Genomic DNA, 23,084 nt, shown 5'->3' with positions numbered 1-23,084 from the left:
CAACAAGAATATCTTCTAGGTAGTGTAGCTTCTCCATAAAAACATGGAATGCCGACTTTCTTGTTTTCTCTGCTTGAAAAACCTTCAACTTATAAGGAGACTCTGGCATTCAACATTGTCTTCAAGAAAGTGGCAAATTGACAGGTAGCATATTCATCATCTGAGTAACACATAGATAGTGATGATATCAAACAGCAAATGTAATGGTAGAAACAGATGGAGAGAACTAAAAATTCTCGGCAATATCCATCTGCTGAGTCTTTTCTTGTTATCTGCAGCAAGCACGGCACGTTTACTAAGCTTCCAAAAAGCCTCTGTCCTCCATATAAGAGACTACTTGCCCAGCCATTTCATGTGGTGCTGGAACTAATCCATCTTTTTGTTGTATTTCAATCTAACAAGAGAAGCAAAAAGAAAAAAGTGAAAGATATCATTTCTGAACACAAGTGATTATGAAAACTATTAGGGAGTTAACAATTTCTTCAAAGCTTAGCAGCCAGCGGAAGTAATATAATATATACCTCACAATTCAAAGGTGGTTCATAAGGATCATCTATTCCAGTAAAACCTGCAAATAAGAATTTGAAGTATTTCAACAGTAATAAAGTCGAAGATATCATTTCACCACCAATTAAGCAAATATAAACCACTGCACTACAGTAAATGATGCCAACTACTTAATGAGATAATTCACTCTGGTTCCAGATTACAGATATCAAAAACAATATGGGCTACTATCCCAAAGCTAAAGCACACCTTTGATCTTTCCTGCACGAGCTAGCTTGTAGAGGCCTTTTGGATCTCTTTCTTCACACAATTGTAGGGGCATATTCAGAAAAACCTGGAATGTCATAAGAAAAGGAACATTAGATATGCAAAAGATTCTACAATAAATTGTTGAACATTAGGCTTGCCTCAATAAACTTTTTATCTGGCAATAGAACACGACAAGCATCTCGATCTTTTCTGTAAGGAGATATCAGGCTTGCAATGCAAATTAATCCAGCATCCGCGAAGAGCTTTGCAACTTCCCCTGATCAAGTTTATAGATAGTACAGATAATCAGGAACACAAACTGTTTACCAATATGTGTCATACCAAACCGATAAGTATCTAGAGTAATTCAATTAGTCCAAGAGAAAATAAAAAGGTACCCCTTAACTACTCCTATTCAGGATGACACTGAGCCTAAAGCCCGAGATACACTCAATTCCCATAAGGCTGCAGCTATTCCCACTCCATCACCGCCTTTATACACTCCATTTTCATGTAACTGAAGTGGAGTGTGGACTTAAATTTGAAGGTGAAAGAACCATCACGTTCTCCAAGTGTTTACAGGTCGTTTTTGAGCTTAAAATTTTGAAATAAGAAATCCTGGGGGCTGGAGAGTGGAGAGATTTTGAACCCGGGATTTTGCTTCCAATTCTAGAATTGATCTATTGAGTCATATGTAAACAGATATGCAACACATTGTTTTTGCTCAAGTTGTTTGCATCACAAGTCTCACTAATAGACAACTTACTAAACTCGTGGTTGTTGTACTTATATTTTGCAAGAATACACGTACCAGTCCTACGTATATTCTCAGCACGGCTTTCTGCTGAGAACCCAAGATTCTTGTTCAGACCATGCCTAAGGTTGTCACCATCAAGAATGTACGAAAGCTTTCCCCTTGTCTGCAATTCTCTACCTAGGGAACATGCAAGTGTGCTTTTTCCTGCACAAATTCAGATTGAATCTTGAAAACTAATGGTAAAAATATGTTGCAAGAGTGAGCATCTGAAACTTTTGACCACCTCATAATAATAGTTCAGACTTCAGACTAAATTTCAAACTGAATATGGGAGGGCATCTTTTCCTCTGCCTCTAAACACACGTCCAAACTATACGAATTCGACACAGCTGATACAACAGACAACCAATAAGCAACAACACATATTAACACCAACCTGATCCACTGAGACCCGTGATCCACACAACACATCCCTGTTGGTTAAGCATCTTTTCCCTTTCAGCCTTACCGACTGGATTTTCATGCCAGAATATGTTTGCAGGATTGCCCACTGTAGACATCTAGAAATAGCACCCTTTGTCTTTCCTACGTACACATGAAAAAGTGAGAAGTTAATAGAGCACCACGCGTTGATATGTTAAGCAGTTGATATGTTAAAAACAGGATTTTCATTTACCATTACTACAATACAGATGAAAAGGAAGAAGATTTTGGAGAATTTAAGAATCTTTATGCTTTAGAACTCCCCTTTTTCTTCTGATCTTTATAATATATTTTTGATAGATGAAGAATACTAGTAAAATTACCCTAAACACGTTATTATCCAATAGGAGTAAAACAGTCCTTTCGCAAAAGCATAGACAAATCAAGTTAAAGGCATAAGAAGGAAAGCATGACATAGCAAAAACTAACATTACAAAATAGTCTAAATATATCCATCATTGATGTTAAATCAGAGTGTAAAAGTACTTTGATTAGAAAAGACGTGGAAATGAGAAGTTAGCACAGCACCTTTATTACATAGTGATTATGGCTTCCAGAGGACAGAAGTTTTACACATTGAGGAGATCTTTTTCTCATTTAAACCCTTCATTAAACGAAAGCCTACATAGCAATACCAATGCTACGCATTAGACCACTTGACAATCCCTCCTTTGTAATAATTATGACCCAAATATCGAGTGAATAAAAATATAAAATCATTGACTAGATGGATATGGCTTCTACCATATGTAATAAAAAGGCATTTCATGGTACACATTGAGCTATCTAAGTTGAGCAAAGAATGTAAAGGACCACCAAAGGATGTGGTGCAGTGGATGTGACTGCTCTTCCCTTAACCAGAGGTCTCGAGTTCGAGTCCTGGGTATGGAAAAATACTTGGTAGGGAGCGCTTCCCCCGAATGGGGCATTACGCGGCACGAATCCGGATATAGTCGGGCTCCAATGCGATACCGGACACCGGGTGGGAAACCAAAAAAAAAAAAAGAATGAAAAGGTTCTTTACTATTACCATGTTCCCAAACGAAAGGTAAATGTAGCTGCACTTTAGTTTCTAAATCTCTATTCCCCAATAAAAACACAAACGCTTCGGTATCAACCAAATGGGATCGATATCTCCAGTGAAAATGACAAAAATGTGTGGGGTAGATCTAAAATGGTCCCTTAACTATATCCTTAATTGATTAGTTTTAGTCCTTTAAATTTGCCAAAGCCCAAAGGTGAGCGCTTTTACAAATTCTATATAGTTGCTACATTTCGAGTGATTTTATTTTGTGTTTCACACAACTAGTATCAATTGTGTGAGGCACAAAATAAAATTTTTCCTACATTTCATGTGAACTCACTCAGAAATTGAAGGGATTTGTGCAGTTTTTATCAACATTGGCAGGAACAGTAAACGCAGAAACATGCACATAAAGCAAGAAACAATCATTTGAACACATTTTGAAGAAAGCTAATAGACAAGTAAAACAAGAATACAAATTTTTATTTTACCCTTCATTAAGATATTATATGATCAAGAGATCTTTAAAAAAAAATTACCTGTGAAAGAAGAGCAGAAATATGAAGTTGGAATTGGGAGTTTGTTTTCTTTCCTCTTCCAAATTTATGAATATGGAAACTGTAGTAAAGTGGAGGCACTCTAGTCAGGCTCTGTGATTTCCCAGGTTTTAGGCAGTGTGACGGTAGCCGTTGCTGACCGAGTACGAAACGAAGTTAATTGAGTGAAAGCAACGGCCCTTTAATTATATTACTAATATAATTATCTTTTCTACCAAAAGTACTATATTGGAATTTCCTTTTTTTTATTTTGTCATCAGTAATATATGTAATGCTTAGTAAAGCATTACATATCGTAAGAGTTCTCATTTTCAGTACTTGAAGTTTATTAGTTTGATTAATTTTCTATTCCATTTAATTTTATTAATTTTTTTCATAAGAAATAAATGCATCTTCTTCTTTATTTAGAGAAAAGTATAGTGCTTTTTTTCTTTTCTTCTAACTCTATCTATAAACACGGCACTTCTAAAATTGTTATTTCTCATCAAATGGCTTAACTGTTATAAATATATTATATTGTGGATGTTCATTTAGTACTCTGTTATAAATAAGCTTCCTGAAAAAGCTTATTTATATTGGACTATGTCGTAAATATGTTTATCTATTTAGTACTTTATTGGAAATAAGCCTCCTGAAGAAACTTATCATTTCGGCACTCCGTTGTGGATAAATATCACTTCTGTAGAAGATTATCTATAGCTGGTACAATAACAACTTACAAAAAGCTTACACGGCAACTTGCAGTTGGAGCTTACAAGAAGCTTACAAGCAGCTTATACAACAGCTTGCAGTAGCACCTTACAAGCAGCTTACACAACAGCTTGTAGTAGCAGCTTACACAACAACTTGCTTTCTTCTATAAATAGAAGAGATTTCAGTTTATTACGTACATCAGTTTGAAGTTGAATAACATATCAGTCTCTCTCTATACTTGTCTTCGATTTATTTACTTTACAGTTTTTATTTTTTAACACGTTATCAGCACGAGATTCTGCCATTTTGAGTACTTACTTCGAATTTAATTTTTATTTCAGTGTTCATCTCTGATGTAAGGTAAAGTTGTTACGTCCGTGGTTAGATCTTGTTCATTCCAAGCATCATAAGGCAGATTATATTCTTGAGGTGGTGAGCTTTTCTTCTTGGCGGTAGTGATGTGGATATCACTTATGTCTAGAGTGGCCAAATTTGTGTAAAGTAATTTGAGCCTTTTGCTTATATTTGATTTAATATCTTTATCATCGCTTGCTTGATTATATGTTATGTATACAATACCTATTTTGTTATTGGTTTTCATCCTAATTATCTTAATAAAAAATTACAAAGGGGATAACATTGTTAGATCCACTTAATCTCCAGCAGAGTTTGCAAGAAATATACAACCACCAGAAGTGGGTTATGTCTCGTATATCTCCTTGTAACTAAATTTTGTTAACCACCAGAAGTGGTATATGCCTATGACCACCATAAGTGATAATTTAGGCTTTCTATGGTTACGATTGAAGATAAGCTACAGAAATATTCTCTATATTACATGCACGCCTCGATTTGCTCCTGAAGTAGTAAATGTTTTAAAGAGGTTGAGGCATCACAATTTGATGTGATTAATGCGCGTTCAGATAATTATGTTCGATTTTCTAAAAGATGAGAATTTTTTATAAATATTAATTCATTCCGTGAAGTGAATGTGACAATATTAATAAAATCGGAAATAAGAGCGCGCTATTGATGTAAATATATTACGATTCACCTCCAGAAGAGGTAATATGATTGAGAGAATATATACTCAATTTTTCGTATTTTAAATTTGCTCCTTAAGAAGTAACACAATTAAAATTTCCTCCTGAAGTAGGAAAATATTATGAAGAGGTGTTTCTTGTGCTTAAACAATTATTTTATTTGATTTTCTCTCATGATACCAGAAGTGTCTTTTATACCTTGTTGTCTTTATTCTACTTTTATAGGGCTTCTGGTGCAGTCCCTTCTTGTCTTTATTTTTATTAATGTGGTGATTATGTTTTCCTGAGCCGAGGGTCTATTAGAAATAACCTATCTATCCTCACAAGGTAGGGGTAAGGTGTGCGTACACACTACCTTCCCCAGATACTACACTATGGGATAATACTGGGTATGTTGTTGTTGTTGTTTTTGTTGTTGTTGTTGTTGATACCAGATGTGTCTGAGCAATATTTGATAGTATAAAATGTATCAATAACTCCCGAAGAACTAACTGTTTATCTAGAAGACACATGACACCAGTAGTGTCTGAATAATATTCGATTGTGGATAATAAATAAAGGTTCTCGAAGAGCTTATATACAAACAAGTCATTCATATTATATGATTATGGTCAAAACATATGTTGTAGTAAACCCGAAGTTTACTAGTACAAATGGCTGTCATATTGAGACTACAAATGATTGAAAGATTGAAAATCTTCAAATTTCCACAATCATAGGGGGTAAAATAATATGTATGTGAGAAGTTACCCGTCCTATTCTTCAATTTGTACTACATCATGTATCACAGTAAACCAGAAGTTTACTAATGCAAAAATGTATGCCATAGTAAACCAGAAGTTTGCTAAGACATAGCACATGCCATGATAAACTTGAAGCTTTCATTTGCCATTTTAAATGAGCTATTTGAGAATTCCTGAAGAACTAGAAGATTCTTCAAGAATTCTCTTGTGTTGCTTGTTCTCATAATAAATTGATTATACCAGCTAAAATTGGGACTACGACCCCTGATTCTGAAATATATAAAGGTGAATATGGCCCCATTCACCTATCATGTGAATCACTTATAGATGCATATATGAGATGGTTACATGTGTGATTATTGTAAACTGCAGTTTGGCATTTGAAATTGATTTTCTCAATTAAGAGCATAATTTTCAGATTATGAAATTAAGACAGTTCATCTTGATAATGCTGGTTTATATCCAAGTTGGTTTATCATTGAATACCTCCTATTAATGGCTAAACTATTGCTTATGAGATAAAAGCTTCATGTGTTGGTCTAAGATTTTCTAAATTGCATATAGCAGCACTTGTACGCATCAGACCAACAATATATGATAAGTTCTCCCCTCACAATTGGTTTAGGATTAGAAACCAAATATTATTACTATCTAATAACTTTTGATATGTGGTATGATTGATTTCTCTACCACAATGCACAAAGATAGGTTTCCCAAAGAAGATTGGGATATGTGTTAGTTTGTAAAACATTTGGGAATGGAATAAACAACTGGAAAATATGATATATGAATCGAATTATCATTAATATGATCCTTACCTAAAAAAAAATTCAAGTCAAATCCAGAAGCATTTGCTGATCCAAAATTAAATATCATATTTCAGTTGCAAATGCTCCTATTAAAATTGAAGTCCTTGAAGGATAAAGTTTACTGCATGCGTGCATCGTAGTAAACCGATCGGTTCCAAAGGTAACAATCCTTGAAAAATAATAGGAGCAAATGATCATAATGAGGAGGAAATGAGCTCTAGAAGAGCCCACGGCATAACATTTCATGAAACTCCAAAAGAAGTTCAGGTACCTGAAAATAAAGAAAGTGAAGAGATCTCAACAAGTTATGTCGCTTAGGAACCGATAAAAAATCATCGACGAGATATATTTTATATAACATAGTGCACAATATCGTAAAATATTGTGAGGATCGAACTTGTAGTCCAGACACCTGAAGATATCATGCCATTTAAATGCAAGTCATAATGTATTGTAACGATCCGGACGGTCGTTTTGAGAGTATGAGCCCTGATACCCTATTTATTATTCCCTCTGTTTCATTTTTATGCTTACTTGACTTTACGGGCTGCTCGATGTCGGGTTCGGGAGAGTTTCAGAGTGAAATGGGACACAAAGTCCCTAAGTGTGAAGTTTGAGTTGTAAGAGTTGACCGTAGTTTGACCTGTGTGAAGACGACTCCGTAATGGAGTTTCGCAAATTCCAATACCCACGTATGGTGATTTTGGTCTTAGGAGCGTGTCTGAATGTTGATTTGGAGGTTTGTAAGTCATTTCAGCGTTATTTGGCGAAAGTTAGAAAATTAGAAGATTTTTTGGAAAGTTTGACCGGGAGTGGACTTTTTGATTTTGGAGTCAGATTTCGATTCTAGAAGTTGCAATAGGTCCATAATGTCGTTTATGACGTGTGTGAAAAATTTGAGGTTAATCGGACGTGATTTGATAGGTTTCGGCATCATTTGTAGAAGTTAGAATTTTCTAAGTTCATTAAGCTTGAATTAGGGTGTGATTCATGTTTTTAGCAATATTTGAATTGATTTGAGCGTTCAACTAAGTTCGTATGATGTTTTAGGACTTGTTGGTAGGTTTGGTTGAGGTCCCGGCTACCTCGGGTGGATTTCAGATGGTTAACGGATTAGAATTTTGACTTGGATGATGGCTGAAGCTTCAGAAAATCTGTTGTCTAGTTTACTTCTACGCGTTCGTGATGGTTCTCCCGCGTTTGCGTAGAGGAGGTAAGTGTTGCTGGGACTTTTGCCTTCGCGTTCGCGAATCTGAGGAGTCTGAGGTCTATGCGTTCGCGTGAGGGACTTCGCGTTCGCGTAAAGGATCGATCAATTGGGGCCTCAGGCTTTTAGCCTACGCATTCGCGAGAGAAGCTCCGCGTTCGCGAAGGCCTCGGGGCAGTGTTCACCGCGTTTACGAGTGGGCCCTCGCATTTGCATAGAAGGTTTTTTGGGCAGAAGCATTTTTGTGCTTCGCGAACGCAAGGAAGCTTCCGCGTTCGTGAAGAAGGAAATACTTGGGCAGCCTTTAAAAGTTCAAAATCGAGAGTTTATGTCATTTTTCACCAATTGGACTTGAGAGCTCGTAATTAGGCGATTTTTTGAGAGATTTTCATGTGGCTGTTTGTGGTAAGTTATTCTTACCTAATTTTGGTTAATTTCCGTGATTATGCCTTTGATTTCATCATTTAATTTGTGATTTGGGGTGGAAAATTGGGAAAAATATAGGAAAAGTTCTTAGGCCGAATTTTGAAGTTTTGATTGAGATTTTGGTATCGGATTTGAGTAATTTTGGTATGGTTCGGATTTTGTGACTTTTACCCGATTTGGAGACGTGGGCCCGGTTAACTTTTTGGGGCGATTTTCTAATTTTTTGTTAAAGTCTTGATTTCATTAACTATATTAGTTTCTTATAGTTATATTTATAGTATGAAATTTCTTTTGGCTAGATTTGGGCTATTCAAAGTCGGAAAGTCGAGGAAAGGGCATTCTTATTGACTGATTGAGCTTGGTTCGAGGTAAGTGATTTGCCTAACCTTGTGTGGGGGAAATCCCCTTAGGAATTGGGTAATGTTGTAATAATTTGTGATATGTGAGTGCCGTGTACGCGAGGTGACAACTGCGTACACGGGCTAATTGTTGCAAATCCGGTTTTTACTGAATAGTAACATGTTTATATCTTAAATGAGTTATTCCACCATGTGTAGTTATCATGTTTAGTCTAATATCGCATGTCTACGTATCTTAATTCGTATTTGAAATCTGTGCAACATGCTTAGTTGAAATTTCTGTTTTCCTTGATTCGTATTTAGTCTTTAACTGTAGGATTATCTTGCTGTGAAATTCATTGTTCCATCGTTTACGAGCTGTGTATTTACTTTTGGGACTACGAGGCGGTACCTCGGGAGCTCCCCTGTTGCATATTTACTTTTGGGACTACGAGACGGTACCTCGGGAGCTTCCCTGTTGCATATTTACTTTTGGGACTATGAGGCGGTACCTCGGGAGCGCCCCTGTCGTTTACCCCTATGTGCTGTGTTGTTACTTTTCTATAATTTCTTACTGTTAAATTCTCAGTATTTTTATTTTATAACTATATCATCTGCCTTAATTATTATATTTCAGTAGGGCCCTGACTTGACCTCGTCACTACTCTACCTAGATTAGGCTTGGCACTTACTGGGTACCGTTGTGCTGTACTCAACTACTCTTCTGCACATGTTTTGTGTGCAGATTCAGGTACCTCCTACCAGCCCCGATATCAGTAGAGCGCATCTGCTGTTTCTTGGAGACTTCTAGGTATATCTAAGGATGTCCAACGGGACTGGCCGTTCCGTCCCGTGTCCCGTCTGGTCTCGTCTCGTCCAGCCCACTTAATTCTAAACGGGACGGGCCCAAGTTAAACGATACACGGGATGGGACGGGATGGCCATTTCGTCCTGTTTATCCCGTCCCATTCCGTCCCGTCCCGTCTCGCTTGTCTCGTCTGTCCCACGTCTTTTTTTAATTTTTTTGAACTATAGCCATTGAGCAACGACTTCAATTATAAATATAGTTGTTCCCAACGGCCAAAAACAACCATATTTGCCCCCCCCCTCCCCAAAAAAAACACCCCCTACCCTCCCCAAAAAAAAACACCCCCTACCCTCCCCCTCCCAAACTTTTAATATAACCTCTAAAGCTAGGCAAGCCACGATCTTAAAAATCATTAACTCTTTTTGTTTTTAATTCTTTTTTTTAACCAATTAAATTAACCGAAAATAACAATTAAATAACAGCGGAATATGAAATTTAGCGGAAGTCTTAAATAAAAATATAAAACCAAAATATTCTGAAGACCAACACGTGCCTCTAACCAGAACCTGGCGTCACAACATCCTTGGACTGTCTAGGATTACTATAAATAAGTGTTTGAAAGAAGAGAACATAGTCTGTCTCGAGTACAAAAAACAACAGAACATTAAAAAAAAGAATTAAAAACAAAAAGAGTTAATGATTTCTAAGATCGTGGCTTGCCTAGCTTCTACGAGTAGGCGCCATCACGACTCCCGAGGGTGGGAAATCCGGGTCGTGATATTTTTGGAGCAACTTTCAAGCTTCAAATTGATTTGTCAAGTATTTGGAGCAATTTTTTGGGCAATTTTTTCAAGTTTCAATATTTAATCACGGTGCACTCGTTCCATCTCCTAATTTTAATATATAATTTTTGCGTATCATTTTAATGCTTAATTTTTGTATTTACTTTACATGTTCTATTTTCGTATTTTATTTGTGTGTTTAATTTTTGTATTAACTTTTTTAATTTAATTTTGTATTTAAATTATGGCACCTAAAAATGTATTCGGCCTATTTAAAAAAAGTAGTAAAATAAGTAGTAAAGGTGATGGTAGTAGTAATCCTAATCCTAGTCCTAATCCTAATCCTTCTCCTACAATTAGAAAACATATAGATGAAATGACTCATGTTGATGAAACTTCATTTTCCCAACCCCCCGCATGTTATAATATTAATTTTGGAGAGCAACTAGATCATAAAACTTTACAAAGACAATTTGGCAATGATATTTTTATTGAGGACGAAGAAAAATGAGGGTGAAGAAAATGAGGAAGAAGAATTAGATGAAACACCCACAAGTCCCACAACACAAGCTCCAACTCAGAGTCAATCTCTGTTTGGAGCTTTACCCCCTGTACCTTCTGTAAGGGTAAGCCTAAGGCTAAACGTCCCAAAACATCACTTGTATGAAATTTTTTAAACATGATAAAGTCAATCAACGTGCTATATGTGAAAAATGTAAGCAACAATTTGATAAAGTTTTAACTATCACCTAATATAATGCTTCTGCTAACACAACTGCAACAACTAGCTTAAGAACTACACTTTGTCCAATTAATCCAACAATTTTTCATGTTAGATGTGCATGCCATATTTTTAACTTGGTTATAAAAGATGGTATTAATTTATTTTATGATGCTTGTAGTAAAGTACAACATGCTTGCAGCTATATTTTTAAAGCTAATAAAACGAGTAGACTTTATGAATTTGCTCAACAATGTGCTAGTGCTAACCTTCCATATAGAAAAGTTATAAAAGATGTATGTATTAGGTGGAATTCTACTTATGAAATGCTTAAAGTTGCTTATCATTATCGGGTGCCTATACATAAGGTATTTAATATGCATAATGGTATCCCCACTGATAAAGTAGTTGATTTTGATTGGGATGGGATCAAAGAGCTTACTAAATTTTTAGAAATATTTTATTATGCTACAAAATAATTTTCTGGTATATATTATCCTACTGTCACACAAATATTATGGTATATTTGTGGAATTTCTATTGTATTTGGTAAGTATAAAACAAATCCAACTTATGCATCGGCCATTAATGAAATGATTGCAAAATTTAAAAAGTATTTTTTCCCTATTCCCCAAATTTATTTAATTTCTACTCTACTTAACCCATCTTTAAAATTAAGAGGTGCAAAGGGACTTGTTCGTAAAATTGATGAGAATTTATCAATTCAAGAAAATGAACAACCATCTCTCGAAGATGCCAAGCTAACATATAGTCTTATGCTAGATCAATGTTTGATAAATATAAATCTATGGAAACAACAGGTGGTGAAATTGCTCCTTCTACTTCTAAGTCTAGAGTAGAAGTTCTATGGGAAGATATGGATGATATAACAAGTTTTGATTCCTCTATTGATGATGAAATTGATTCTTATCTCAATCAAGGATTGAAAAATATTAAAGACGATGAAGGAAACGAGCAACTTTTTGCATGGTGGAGGGAGCGTGGCAAGGCTTTCCCAACACTTCCAATAAAGGCCCGAGATATCCTGGCTATTCAAGCATCATCCGTAGCATCAGAGAGTGCTTTTATCGCGGCAAGATTTCAAATCATCATAGACATTCATTAGCGGAGGACAGCCTAGAGATTTCCATATTATTCAGAGATTGAATTAATTCAGAAAGAAGAAATCTTGGTTTTGAAAAATTAACCACTAGGGAAGAAGAAGAATACAATGAGATGCTTAGCACTGGGAGCGCTGACGGCATGGGACTCATGGAACATCAATCAACATTGCCCATTCCAGAACACTGTCCGAGAGAAATAATAGATAAGTTACAATGAAGCTATATAAGAGCTTACAAATATTAGTATGATAATTTGTAATTGGCTACTAAGAGGTCTAGTTCAAATAGAACCCTTCCTAGAAGGTGGCTGCGTAGATTAGGTGCTTTTCAAAAGAATTATATTTGTATGTGAGATTTGAAAGTTCTATTAATAACATAAAAAGCTCTAAGCGTTGATTTTTTTTTATGAATTGTCTTACACTTTTACACTCTTACTTCTTTACTTAGTTTCCTAATTTCCTTATAATTTATTAAGTTTTAACTTTTAAATTTATTAAATAAGTAAAAAAACTAGCCGTTGCAAACTTTAAAAACTTAGTCATTGTAAAAAATCTAGTCGTTGCCAAACTTAATGTTTAATTTTTTTTTTAAAACGGCCCACTTAAGGCCCGCGAAATCGTCCCATCCCGTTTGTTAACGGAATGGGATGGGCCTACCATTTCGTCCCGTTTATCCCATCCCATTTCATCCCGTCCCGCCACCGTCCCGGCTAAATATCATCTCGTTTATCCCGTCTCGTCTCGTCTCGTCCTGTTGGACAACCATAGGTATATCTGCCAGCATCCACAAACCTTGGAGTCACCATCTATCCTTATGTTGTCTTTCTTCTTTATTCTCTTAGATGTTGATGTATAGGGACAGTTAGTACATTCCTCCGAGCTTGTGACTTGTGGCTACCGGATTTTGGGAGTTGTCTATACTCGAATTGTTGGTTTACTTGTTCATGCCGAGCATTATTTTCAGTATAATATATATATATATATATATATATATATATATATATATATATATGTGTGTGTGTGTGTGTGTGTGTGTGAGAGAGAGAGAGAGAGAGAGAGAGAGAGAGAGAGAGAGAGAGAGAGAGAGAAGTATAGTCGTTATTCTGTTATTATTTTCAGTTATTCCGCAATTATTAAGCTTACCTAGTCTTAGAGACTAGGTGTCGTCACGACATCTTACGGAGGAAAATTCGGGTCGTGACACGTATATTATGACTCATTTGATTAAATCTATATGAAGATCCCTGAATGATTTAAAATGCTTGAAGCATATAATTCAAAGTCTCAAAAAATGTATTCGATCAAATTACAAACATCTTTATACGTTTTAAATCAATCTGGACGCATGTACACTTAGTGAATATTTGCTGAAAGAAGGTTACATAAATGATGTTATTTGTCCATGTATTTTTATAAAGAAAATGATATCAAAATTTGTTATACTTGCTGTTTATGTTGATGACATAAATCTTGTTAGAACTCCAAAAGAGATCCAAAATGCAATTGAATATCTTAAGAAAGGATTTGAGATGAAAGATCTTAGATAAATAAAATTTTATCTTGAACTACAAATTAAATATTTAGCAGAGGGGATCCTTATCCATCAATCTTTCTATATAGCAAGGGTCTTTAAATGCTTTTACATGGACAAAGCGCACATATTAAGTACACTAATGGGTGTTCGATCACTTCAAGTGAATATGGATCTGTTCCGCCCTCCAGAAGAGGATGAGGAACTCCTTGGTCCTGAAATACTCTATCTCAGTGCAATTGGTGCACTTATGTATCTTGCTAATGCTAACAAAGGTAGTGCAGATCGTATTGGTTATGCAGATGCAGGTTATTTATCTGATCCCCATAAAGCTCGATCTCAAATCGGGTATATATTTACATGTGGAGGTACTGTCATATCATGGCGCTCCACAATGCAATATATTATTTCTACTTCTTCAAATCATGTTGAGATAATAGTTATTCATGAAGCAAGTAGAGAATGCGTATGGTTGAGATCAGTGATTTATTTTATTAGAGAAAAATGTGGGTTGGAATGTGATAAAAACCCACAATATTATACGAAGACAATGTTGCATGCATAGCCCAATTTAAGGGAGGATTCATAAAATGAACACATCTTACCAAAGTTATTCTTCACACATGATCTCCAGAAGAATGGTAATATCGATATGCAGCAAATCTGTTCAAGTGACAATCTAGTAGATTTATTCACTAAATCTTTACCAACTTCAACTTTTGAGAAGATAGTATATAAAATTGGAATGAGGAAATTCAAATATTTGAAACAAAGTTTTCATCGGGTGTCATGACCCAATTTCCAATCTAGATCGCGATGGCGCCCAACACCGAGGTTAGGCAAGACAAACTTAACCAACTAGTGGGTTCCATTCATGTTACCAAAACATTTCCAACATTTACTTAGATTAAATTTAAAACATTCAATAATAATGAATATTTTAGGCAATTTGAAACTAGAGTAACCAAATGATGTCATAATTAAGTGATTACATTCCAAAAGAATAGTCTACTAATGTGTGTGCCAAGACCTGGTGTCACAAGTATATGGGCATCTAGTAGAATATACAAAAGAATATATCTATCCTACTGCCTGAAATAGAATAGACAGTCAAAACAAAAGAGAGACTCCATCATGCTGCTGAATGGCATCGGAAAGGAGCAGCTCATCGTGGAATCTCGGCCAACTATTAAGAATGCGCACCAGACAGGTAGCCAGAGCACCTGCCTCAGACCCTGTACAATAAAGTACAGAAGCGTAGCATGAGTTCATAAACAATATGTACCCAGTAAGTATCTAGTCTAACCTCGAAGAAGTAGTAACGAGGGGTCGACTTGACACTTACTAGGGTCAATAATGTGATAATATGAAGTTCAATAATCCAATTCACAAAGTACATAGATAGAAACAAGTCCAAATAAGAAATAATACTGAAAATCCACTCATCAATTAATAAATCTAAGCATTTCCTTCTTTTAAAACAATTGGTCTTTCAAACAATCAATCATACAGATTATAAGAGGTTTCGGTTCCATTATCACAAAATTTCCACCGAGGACGTTCGGCCCGATCCAACATAAAAGTAAACTGTGTACTGCCGAGGGTCAAACGGCCCGAACCATATATTTATAATTACCAACCTGCCGGGGCGAACGGTATGAGAATAGTGGAAATAATCACCCTGCTCGCGGAATATATTTGCACCGCTGTTAAATACAAATACAACTTAAATATTTCTTTAATTCTTTTCAAAATAATCATTTACGTGAAATCCTTGGAATCATAACATTCTCAACGAGGTTTCAACCAATGCCATTCAACAATTCATAATCATATAACAACACCCATAAAGCATGGTGTAAGCCTAGAACTGCCCGGACATAACCGGAATAGTAGCCACGTACGGACTCTTGTCACTTCGTGCGTACGTAACCCCCCACAATCAAATCACATATTAATTAAGTTTACTTATGGGGAGATTTTCCTCTTAAAAGGTTAGAAAAGAGACTTACCTTGCTTCACGGTCTACTTTCCGGCCTAAGCTTATGCCCAAATCCTCAATTTGGCGCCAAACACTCCAAAACTATTTAAATAGCATAAAAACAAATCAATATAGGCTTAAAAGTTCATATCCCTACCATTAGAGTGATTCCCAAATCCAAATTACAAGATTCCTCAATTTCACCCCCGGGCCCACGTGCCCGGATTCCGAATTTTTTTGAAGAAAGTTATTTTCCATAAGCTAAGGATCAAGAATATATGATTTTTACTCCATTCCATAACAAATTTCGTGGTTAAATCTCATTTTTTATCAAAACCCTAGGTTTTACTCTAATCCCATAATTTTCACTAATTTTTATGTGTTAATCTACCCAAAATCCAAGTATTAAACTCACATTAAGTGGAAATAACTTACCTCACAATGCTAGGTTGAAATCCCCTCTTTAGAAGCTCCCAAATCGCCCAAGTGTAGAAGTGAAATGAAATAAATGGCCTAAGTCCCGTTTTTAAAAGCTGTGTCCAGGTCTCTGATGTCGCATTTGCGACATTAGGTTCGCAAATGCGAAGGTCACAATTGCGACAAAACCATCGCAATTGCGAACCTGGTCGATGTCACAACCCAAACCGATGGGCCGCGACGGGCACCCGATACCTTACTCAACCGAGCACCAACATAACGTATCTTTTCTTGTCATACTATCATAGACAGAAGGCTGCCATGAGATAAGTAGAATACAACATGTGATACCAACTTATACATAAGACATACGGGCCTATAAGACCAAAATAACCACTTGTATACTGAACATAGGCCGACAAGGCCATACAATCTTTTACGTACATGACATATGTCTACAAGCCTATATGAATACATAATTTTCATAAAGGTCGGGACAGAATCTCGCCATACCAAACAATACATGTCTAAATCATACTAATCAAAAAAGCAACTCCGAAGTAAATGGAGCGCACCAACATCTTCCGCTGAGTTGATAGCCTACTTGGAGGTCTCTCGACCTGTCTATCGGGACCTGTGAGCATGAAATGCAGTGTCCCCAAGCAAAAGGGACGTTAGTACAAATAATATACCGAGTATGTAAGGCATGAAATTTAGTAATAAATAGACATAAGAGAAACGTGGAGTAAAAGACTTGACATGTAAGACTAAACAACCTTATGAATATTTTAATATTTTAAAATGTCATGCATATGCGTATAAAAGTCATACCATCCATGGGTATATGCGTTCACAACATCATCAAGCCTCTGAGGGCATCCTATCATATCATCTCGGCCACTGTGGGCAAATCATCAACGTATACCAGCTGATTAGGTGGTGGTGCGTATATAACGCCTTAACCTTTTCCCATATCCCATATACATATAATATACATATATACGCGTATATAACGCCATTTGGTCATGGGTCAATGTACATGAATGCAATGCATGAGAAGTACGTTAATAAAATCTTTCGGAATGTCATAAGACCATTATGCCTTTGAATAATATCATAAAGTAAACTTTTCCAACTTACGTATTTTTTTTGAGACCCATGAATAGATGATAGAATAATATGACACGTGGGGAATCAGGATCATAAGCATCTCTAATATTTCTATGAATAGAGTCATGTATAGAAATTGTGCATTTGCACGTTTCATTTGTATCGTATGGATCATGCCAAAAGAAAGAAGGGATAGCCTTAACATACCTAAGTCGATTTTCTTGGCAATCCCTTCAACACACGTTAATTGTGACAACACGTAACGGCAAGATCGGAGTAGAAAAAATCCATATGATATTCTTGAAAAAGATTGCATTGTACTCCGTTATAATTGCAAATCCTCACTTTGATTTGAATTATTGAAGTCTTGCGTTGTTGGATATATGCAGATGCATATGAAATGGCTCAAAATAACCTGATGAAGCTCCTTAAGAGTCACAAGACTCTTAAGTGATAGATGATAAAGTGAATTTGGATGTGAACCATAACGTTAGTTATATGACTTTAAAGTTTAAGTCTCTTGAGTTTAATATTTCTTATACAAGGGTGTGGGCCCCACTTTCCTAATGACTAAGCCATCTTAATGCCACCTTATTCTTATGTTTTTAAGAGTCACTTCTCCATCAAGCCTAGGCTGCCACATTATTTTTTTATAAGGCTTATCTAAAAAATTATCCACTTATTCCTTAATTATATGGTTAATCTTCCACCAAAAATCCACAATTAACCAAATATCCACATAATTGAGAATTATCTCAAATTACTTAAAATACTACTTATTTTTAACACACCTTATACACCTTACTATCATGGCCATGGGGTACCTTGTATGGTACTAGTCCATAAATACCGGGTATTTTAGCTCGGGCCGTATTTTATCCCAAAATTCCATACTTCGACGAAATTCTTTTTCTTCGATTTTCTTACCTTCTCACCTTCACAAATTTACTCATTACTTGTTTGAAATAGCATAAAATGCTTATAATCATAAAATAATCTCATTCCCTAACTTACATTGATTAACTTACGGTGAAACTTTAACGTATGAAAAATGCGGGATGTAATATCTCATTTTCGAGCTTTCACCAATTTGCTTATGGCATACTTTTACGTACGAAACACATGGGGTATAACATCATTCCCCCCTTTGGAATATATATCCTCGAATGTTGACTGATGCACTTATCATTCTCTTAACCCATAGCTCTTGCGAATACTTTAATACTCTTCTTGCCATTTAGGCAACTGTTCTGTGAATGAATCCCAAAGGCCAAGGCATTCCCCTCTTTAAGACTATTTCTCACACCACGATTTGTAGTAGGAATCCTTCTAATCTCGTAACTGTTTCTATCTTCTATCATGCAGCCTTTTCGCCTATGCGATTCTTTTCTTCTCTTTCCTCCAGCTTTTAGCCAATCTCTAGGCTTCACTTTGTGAACATATACAAAATTATGTCAAGCTATCCCTCTGGGCGTCATTAGCTTTACTACATCTAAGTAGGCCATACTATACCATAATTCTTACTTCGATTTATCATTGTGGAGGTCTGCTACCAAATTCCAGCTTACTCTTGTTGCTTATTGTCACGACCCGAATTTTTCACCCTCGGGAGTCGTGATGGTGCCTACTCATGGAAGCTAGGCAAGCCAAGAACCTTTGCAAACATCAGCCTATCTCATTTTATGCATGATTTACAATTAAATTATCAATGAATAAGTAGTTAAAAGACAGCGGAAAGTAAAATTGAGCGGAAGTCTGAACTAAATATAGAAACAACATCTAGAAAGCCAATACAAGTCTCTACCCAGCACCTGGTGTCACAACAATACACGGACTGTCTAGGATTACTACAAATAAGAGTTTGAAATAAAGGACTTAGTCTGTTTCGAATACAAATGTCAACAGAACATGAAAACTGAAAGAAGAGACGCCGGGCCTGCGGACGCCAGCAAGGCTACCTCGGAGTCTCGTGGACTGAAGGTCGGCTCCCTGACTACTGCTGCGCACCGAAAGCTGCTTCGACACCTGGATCTGTGCAAAAGAGCACAGAGTGTAGCATCAGCACAACCAACCCCATGTGCTGGTAAGTGCCTAGCCTAACTCCGGTGAAGTAGTGACGAGGCTAGACCAGACTACCGCGTAAACCTGTGCAGTTATATATATATATATATATATATATATATATATATATATATATATATATATATATATATATATATATATATATACATATATGTATATATATACACTGGGAAAATAACAAGAATAAACATTTTAAACGGGAGGGGAACATGCTTCGGGGATAACAGATAATACAGAATTTCAAGAGAATAATAAGGAACATCAATAAATTAACTCTAACACGGATAAGGGAAATAAAAGCGATTTCACTGTCAGTACACATCTCGTTGCAGGCGTGCAACCCGATCCCATTTCTCAATGTTTTCGTGGTAGGCGTACACCCGCTCCCATTTCATCAAATCCCGTGGTAGGCATACCACCCGCTCCCATTTCATCAAATCTCGTGGTAGGCGTACCACCCGCTCCCATTTCATCAATATCTTGTGGTAGGCATACCACCCGCTCCCATTTCATTATATGCTTGTGGTAGGCGTACCACCGCTCCCATTTCATGAATATCTTGTGGTAGGCGTACCACCCGCTCCCATTTTATCATAACTCGTGTAGGCGTACCACCCGCTCCCATTTCAATTCAACACAAAGTCACAATAAAATTCCGGCAGGAAAACAAAAGCAATGTAATAATAATTTTCCCGCAAGGAAACAACAATATCAAATAACCATCCCGGCAAGGGAGAATCAGCTATAACCAAATCCTAGCTCAACTCTTACTCAGCTCGATTAGTACCAGTACTCAAGCATAAATAAAGTCCACGAGAATAAACTAAATCTCTACTCAATATCAAGAGTCATCAATTTTAAAGCATCCGAAGTGTCATTTAAGAACAACACAACTAGCAATTTAAGACTCACGGTCATGCTCGACACCAACGTATAGATACTCGTCACCATGCCTATATGTCGTACTCAACAAGAAGCAATTAGCAAATAAGACTCAACTCCTAATCTCTCAAGCTAGGGTTAAACCGAACACTTACCTCAATGCTTTGAATTCAACTCAAGCCTCAATTTTAGCTTTACCCCTTGATTTCTCCACCAATCCGCTCGAATCTAGTCACAATTTACTTAATTACATTAATAAATGCTAAACGAATCATCCCCAATGCATAAAAATAAGTTTTCCCAAGTTTTACCCAAAAAGGTCAAAAGTGCCCCAGGGCCCACGTGGTCAAAACCCGAGGTTCCAACCAAAACCCGATTACCCATTCCCCCACGAACCCAAATATGTAATTTGTTTTGAAATCGGACCTCAAATTGAGGTCCAAATCCCCAATTTTTGAAAAACCTAGGTTCTACCCAAAACACCTAATTTCCCCATGAAAATCTTTGATTTGAAGTTGAAATCATGTTAGAAGATGTTGAGGAGTGAAGAAAATGAGTTAGAAATCACTTACCAATCATTTTGGAGAAGAAAGTTTGTTTGGAAAATCGCCTCTTATGTTTTGGGGTTTTGAAAAGTGTAAAATAACTGAAATTCCCGTTCATTTATACCCCTCTGAAGCTCCCTGTGCGGACCGCGCAAAAAGGACCGCGGCCGCACAGGCCTCCCTGAAGACCTTCAGATCATAGCCCCGTGCGGACCGCACAAAGCCGACCGCGGCCGCGCATCATCCACCGCGGACCGCTCAAAGGCGACCGCAGCTGCGCTGGCCCCTCCACGGCCGCACGCGATTTCTCGCGGACCGCGCAAGAGGGTTCAGAGACCTGCAATATTTCCTGAATCTGCAACATCTGATCTTTTAAGTCTAAGGCATTCCGAAACCTACTTGAAACTCACCCGAGCCCTCGAAACTCCACCCAAAGTATGCACACCACCTCAAAACATCCTACGAACATATTCGTGTGATCAAATTACCAACATAACATCATGAACATCGAATTAAGCCTCGAGATCAATGAGATTTCTCAAAATTCCTGTTAAACATCAATTTCCCATTTAGGGTCTGGATCCCGTCAAACGACGTCCGTTTTTAACCAAGCTTTACAGGAGTGATTCAAATTATATATAAGACTTGTACCGGGCGCCGGAACCAAAATACGGGCCCGATACCATTACCTTCAAATCAGATTTCATTTCAATTTTCTTTAAACATTTTCAGAAAACAATTTCACTTAAAAATTCATATCTCGGGCTCGAGACCTCGGAACTCAATTTCGGGCATACGCCCAAGTTCCATATTTTCCTACGGACCCTCCGGGACCGTCAAATCACGGGTCCAGGTCCGTTTATGCAAAACGTTGATCGAAGTCAAATTTATTCATTTTAATATCAAAATTTAACATTTTTCACAGAATTTAACATTTAAGCTTTCCGGCTACGCGCCCGGACTGTGCATGCAAATCGAGGTGACTCTAAATGAGGTTTTCAAGGCCTCGGAAGCACAGAGTTAGTTAAAATAGGTGATGACCCTTTGGGGTCGTCTCATCCTCCACCTTTAAAACAACCGTTCGTCCTCAAACGGACAGAAGAAGGAAGTACCTGAGTCGGGGAAAAGATGAGGATAACGGCTCCGCATATCGGACTCGGACTCCCAGGTCAATGCCTTAGGAGGCTGACCTCTCCACTGAACACGAACAGAAGGAAAACTCTTGGATCTCAACTGACAAACCTGCCGGTCTAGAATAGCTACCGGCTCCTACTCATAAGACAAATCCTTGTCCAAATGGACAGTGCTGAAATCTAACACGTGGGCTGGATCGCCGTGATATCTCCGAAGCATGGACACATGAAATAATGGATGCACGGCTGATAAGCTCGGCGGCAAAGCAAGTCTATAAGCCACCTCTCCCACTCGATCAAGAATCTCAAACGGACCAATGAACCTAGGGCTAAGCTTGCCCTTCTTCCCAAACCTCATTACGCCCTTCATAGGCGACACTCGGAGCAATACCCGCTCACCAACCATAAATGCCACATCTCGAACCTTGCGGTCTGCATAACTCTTTTGCCTAGACTGAGCTGAACGAAGCCTGTCCTGAATAACACATGCTCGGAGCATATCCTCCAAAATCTGAATAGTCCGCTCTGACTGACCGTCCGTCTGGGGATGAAATGCTGTGCTCAACTTGACCCGTGTGCCCAACTCTCGCTGAACTGCTCTCCAGAAGCGCGAGGTAAACTGCGTACACCGGTCCGAAATGATAGATACGGGCACACCATGAAGGCGAACAATCTTCCGAATGTAGATCTCAGCCAATCTCTCAGAAGAATAGGAGACTGCCACAGGAATGAAATGTGCTGACTTGGTCAGCCTATCCACAATGACCCAAACTGCGTCGAACTTCTTCCGAGTCAGCGAAAGTCCAGTAACAAAGTCCATAGTAATCCGCTCCCACTTCCACTCGGGAAGCTCAATCCTCTGAAATACACCACCAAGCCTCTGATGCTCGTACTTAACCTGCTGATAATTCAAACAACGAGCCACATATGCTACAATATCCTTCTTCATTGTACGCCACCAATAATGTTGCCGCAAATCCTGATACATCTTCGCGGCGCCCGGATGAATAGAGTACCGGGAACTATGGGCCTCCTCTAAAATCAACTCTCGAAGCCCATCCACATTGGGCACACAAACTCGCCCCTGTAATCTCAAGACTCCATCCGCATCTAGTGTAACCTGCCTGGCACCT

The 23,084-nt window shown here is 37.4% G+C and overlaps 1 protein-coding gene across 2 annotated transcripts; it reads right to left on the bottom strand.

The window, feature by feature from the left end:
• LOC109233859 (adenylyl-sulfate kinase 3-like) lies at positions 7-3,723 on the bottom strand. 2 transcript variants are annotated; one of them, XM_019399712.1, is made up of 8 exons: positions 3,560-3,723; positions 2,525-2,617; positions 1,950-2,098; positions 1,568-1,717; positions 915-1,033; positions 757-841; positions 522-568; positions 7-394 (listed from the first exon to the last, which is right to left on the bottom strand). In XM_019399712.1, the coding sequence occupies exons 3-8, from the start codon at positions 2,071-2,073 to the stop codon at positions 296-298; spliced, it is 624 nt and encodes a 207-aa protein (XP_019255257.1). In that variant the 5' UTR covers positions 2,074-2,098; positions 2,525-2,617; positions 3,560-3,723; the 3' UTR covers positions 7-295. The 2 variants fall into 2 exon arrangements, with proteins under 2 accessions (XP_019255257.1, XP_019255256.1); XM_019399711.1 differs by lacking the exon at positions 2,525-2,617.

This window comes from Nicotiana attenuata, chromosome 10 (assembly GCF_001879085.1).
Source record: "Nicotiana attenuata strain UT chromosome 10, NIATTr2, whole genome shotgun sequence".
Taxonomy (NCBI): Eukaryota; Viridiplantae; Streptophyta; class Magnoliopsida; order Solanales; family Solanaceae; genus Nicotiana; species Nicotiana attenuata.
This window is presented reverse-complemented; position numbering and strand designations above follow the sequence as displayed.

Bases quoted from the DNA above. Each gene is read 5' to 3' on its own strand.
- LOC109233859 (XM_019399712.1), bottom strand. From the start codon at position 2,073: ATGTCTACAGTGGGCAATCCTGCAAACATATTCTGGCATGAAAATCCA. The intron at 842-914 runs GCAAGCCTAATG...ATGACATTCCAG, and splicing joins CAGATAAAAAGTTTATTGAG to GTTTTTCTGAATATGCCCCT. The intron at 569-756 runs GTGTGCTTTAGC...TCTTATTTGCAG, and splicing joins TCGTGCAGGAAAGATCAAAG to GTTTTACTGGAATAGATGAT.